The sequence below is a fragment of the Nicotiana tomentosiformis genome, chromosome 6, assembly GCF_000390325.3.
Source record: "Nicotiana tomentosiformis chromosome 6, ASM39032v3, whole genome shotgun sequence".
Classification (NCBI taxonomy): Eukaryota; Viridiplantae; Streptophyta; class Magnoliopsida; order Solanales; family Solanaceae; genus Nicotiana; species Nicotiana tomentosiformis.
The window spans coordinates 91,651,877-91,656,211 of NC_090817.1; the positions used below are offsets into that span (position 1 = coordinate 91,651,877).

Below are 4,335 nucleotides of genomic sequence, written 5' to 3' on the forward strand. Positions count from 1 at the left end.
CGAAGGTAGTGTGCGCAGGGAAGTTCGATCAGGTGGTCGAGGTATGCAGGGTAGAGCAGATGGTGGAGTTAGCCTCCAATTGATATTCGAAATGTTACAGGATCAACAAGACTCTATAGCACAACTACAAAATCAACACCGAACACCGAGTAGGATCGAACCAGAAGTTGTCCACAGGACCGAGCCTGCGCTGGAAGGGTCGAATGCCAACGAATCGGGGACTGACCCCGCCATTATGAAAATGCTCGAGGAGCTCACTAAACGTATTGAATCAGGAGAAAAGCAAATCGAGGTAATGACAAGAAAGTAGAGACATACAATTCCTGGGTTGACCAAATACCGGGGGCACCGCCGATTCTAAAGGGTATGGATTCAAAGAAATTCGTACAGAAGCCTTTCCCTCCAAGTGGGGCTCCGGAACCCATTTTGAAAAAATTCCGAATGCCAGAAATTCCTAAGTATAATGGGACCACCGACCCTAATGAGCATGTCACTTCTTATACATGCGCAATAAAAGGGAATGACTTGGAAGACGATGATATTGAATCAGTTTTACTAAAGAAATTCGGAAAAACCTTGTCGAAAAGAGCAATGATATGGTACCATAATTTGCTGCCTAATTCTATCGATTCCGTCGCCATGCTTGCAGACTCCTTCGTAAAGGCACATGCTGGAGCAATAAAGGTTACAACTATGAAGTCGGACCTCTTTAAGGTGAAACAAAAAGACAACGAAATATTGAGGGAATTCATATCTCGGTTCCAGATGGAACACATAGAATTACCACCGGTCAGAGACGATTGGGTTGTTCAAGCCTTTACTCAGGTTTTGAACGAACGCAGTTCGGTGGCATCACGACAGCTAAAATAGAATTTAATTGAATATCTAGCGGTAACCTGGGCCGATGTACATAATCGATACCGGTCAAAGATCAGGGTCGAGGATGATCAATTGGGGACCCCTTCCGGTTCCGTTTATCCAAACAGGCTCGTCGGCAGAATTTAAAGGGATATCGATAGAGAACCCCGGTCGAACAGAGATCGGTATCAATCATACAATGCAGATCATAGAAACAACACTCCAGGACGCAATCCCATCCGAAATGATCGAAGGAACGATCGAGGATAGAGCTCTCGAGGGCTCATGAGCAAAAGTGGCTTCGAAAAACATGTCGATCCTATAAAAGCACCACGATTATCAGCTTATTATAACGCTTGGGCTGGATCGGCCCCTCCGGCTCTGCACATCCACAGTGGGAGCAGTTACTAGCAATTTATTTATATTTGGGTTGGATCTACCCTGGTTTTATTTGCATTTGGGATGGATTTACCCTGGGTTGGACCTGCCCTGTTCTGTATTGAGTTTTATTGCAAAATCTGAAAGCATGTCTAATTCTTGTACCATTACATATAGATTATGAATTTCTGATATACCACTGTCATATTTTTCGGTAACTTTCCGTACTGTTAATGTTTTGTGTGGGATGTAATACTCGGACCCGTCACTACTTTCAGTCCAAAGATTAGATTTGTTACTTCTTAAGTTGGTTGTACTCACGCTACACCCTGCACCTCGTGTGCAGATCCAGGTATTTCCGTCACGGCGGGTGCTGATTCACAGAGTTCAGACATTCGGAGATCATCGAGGTAGCTATTTTGGCTTCTGCATGCCTTGACTCATCTTCCCTATCTTTTAGTTTATTTATTCAGTTTTGCTTTCCAGATAGTGTACCAGACTATGTCATTATGTAGATGCTCATGTACTTAGTGACACTCCGGTTTTTGGGAAAACTTATGTATTAAGTTATGATATTCTATTCCGTTTTATGAGATTTTTATTTATTTAAACTATTTTGGTATATTTCAAATTTGAACGTGTTGGAAATGTCTGAGTAGTCGTCTTGTCTAGTAGCATGATAGGCGCAATCACGACAGGTTGGATTTTGGATCGTGAAAGAAGGGTATTTTTGTCAGGAATTTCGGAGCACTATAAATAGGCGTGAAATACTTTTTTAGGGCCTCTTTTTGTATTGTAGCAGCAGCTGATATTTATTCTTAGCCATTTTGGGGGAACTTTGAGCTACAATTAGAGAGGATCAAATACTTTTTCACTTTAATTTAGCTTTATGTCTTTAATTCTTCTTCTTTTCATTTTTCAATGTCCATTGCTATGAGTTATGATCCAACCCTAGTGTGTAAAACTTATGATTGTTTAATATTAATATTTTTTATTGATTGGATTAATGTTCTTTAGCCTTGTTTATGCTTTAAAGTTAGAATTAATGGTCGCGAATATTGATTCATGCCTATTTGACTTTGTTCTTACTTGAGAAAGAGGAATTTAGTCTAGGAAAAATTGACTAATAAGAAATTGAACTAGTTGAATTATCAATTAGTTTAATTAAAGGATTTGAATTAGAGATAGGGATAATATAACTTGGACTCATATACAATTGCTTTGATTGCTACCCATTTGGACTTGAGATAGCCAATTTGGGCACAATCACTCTTTAACTGAGAGGCATTGAGTGAGTAGTTGTGTATTGAGAGTCATAACAAAGCCCGATCTACCAAGCAAGCATAGATTTACTCTACCCATTTGTCACGATCCTAATTTTCCTCGATAGGATGTCATGGCAACACCTAGTCTCTAAGACTAGGTAAGCCTAACACTTACTAAATTAATAGAAGAATTCGACCATCCATGATAAATATGAAATAGAAATCTTTATACATAACTTACAATCCCAAAACCGGTAGTACAAGTCATAAGCTCTACTGAGTTAGCTAGAAAATCCCTAAATACAACTGTTCGGAATAGAATTAAACAGTAGAAGTAAAATATCAGAAGGTGACTCTGAGGCCTGTGAACGCGATGCCAGGTTTACCTTGAGTCTCCACAGCAATGCTCGACCAGCCAACTAATAATCAACAATAGTCGTGGCACCTGGATCTGCACAAAAATGTATAGAAGTGTAGTATGAGTACACCACAGTGGTACCCAGTAAGTATCAAGACTAACCTCGATGGAGTAGTGACGAGAGACGGTCAAGCCACCTACCGGACTAAACAACATGAACAAGTGTGAAGGTGAACTAACAGAGAAACAATATTAATATAAAGCTAAGCAGGATAAGGAATACAAAATAATGCTTGCAATGATACACTAGTAACAACAATACTTAACATGAAGCAGTCAGGTAATAGTGTTGTATAGTAAATTGAACATAATCTAAGTCCGGTGATACCAAATAAAGGAAAACCAACAACAACTCAATAAAATAACCACTTTCACACCAGATTTGTCGAGCAATTCCACGAGGTACCAAACCTCATAATCACAACTCGCGGGTTCCAATTCATGAACCCTAATCACTTAGCATCTTGTGCCCGTATTACAACTCATAACCGTACTGACGACTCACGTGTCAGGAGAACATCTCTCACATAGAAGGCAAGTAGAAAAGAATACATGTAATGGTCAATAGCGACATGATTCATCTTCTTATACCGATATGGGTGATTCATCTACGTGTATGCTTGTGCTAGTGTTCTACTACAATTCAAGTCAACAAATAAGAGCAGAGATAACAAATGGCACATAAGAAACGATCACCATGAAATGTACAGTATAAGAAAGACAACAATGAAGTTGAAGCTACGGCAAGCACAACGAGATTGGCTACATAGAACTAAGCAAATATTGCAACACGGAGGAAGACAATTAATAGTATGCTAAGAAAACAACAATAAAACACAAGTACAAAAGAATGGGGAAATGACAACAAGAGCCCTATATAGGTACAACCTCGTAGTCTTAAATCATAAAATGAATCACAACTTTCCTTATACCACCGCGGGAGACTTTATATTTAGTTTTGAAAATCATTTTTCCCGAAATAGCATCCCGCGTTTTAGCCCACCTTATCACTCTGCATGGCTTCTAGTAGTTCCCCTACTAGCTACGCGTTTCAAGCCCATCTTATCTCACTGCATATTTTTCAACACCCAGACCTTATACCAGCGCATGCGTATCAATAATAACAACAGCACGACAAAAACCTAGTACAACACAATAATAACTGCACGGTAAAAACCTCGTGCAAACACAATAACAATTGCACGACAGAAACCTCATGAAAACACAATAACAATCCTTTGAACAATAATATTTGTGCCAAAACATAACAACCCAACAAAATGACTTTCACAATATGTGCCCATATGACACAACATTTTCTCAAAACAGTTTCAATATCACAACCACGCATAACCCTCAGCTTAACAATACTGAATACAATAGCAACAATAATAATAACACGAGAATACGGCAAGT

General features: G+C 39.2%; 1 protein-coding gene across 1 annotated transcript; it reads left to right on the forward strand.

Moving 5' to 3' along the window:
• Positions 1-366: 366 nt before the first annotated feature.
• LOC138894400 (uncharacterized) lies at positions 367-870 on the forward strand. The gene has a single exon (XM_070179098.1). The coding sequence runs from the start codon at positions 367-369 to the stop codon at positions 868-870; it is 504 nt and encodes a 167-aa protein (XP_070035199.1).
• Positions 871-4,335: the final 3,465 nt, after the last annotated feature.

What these genes read in the sequence shown, in the direction of transcription:
- LOC138894400 (XM_070179098.1), top strand. Translation starts at nt 367, where the DNA reads ATGGATTCAAAGAAATTCGTACAGAAGCCTTTCCCTCCAAGTGGGGCT.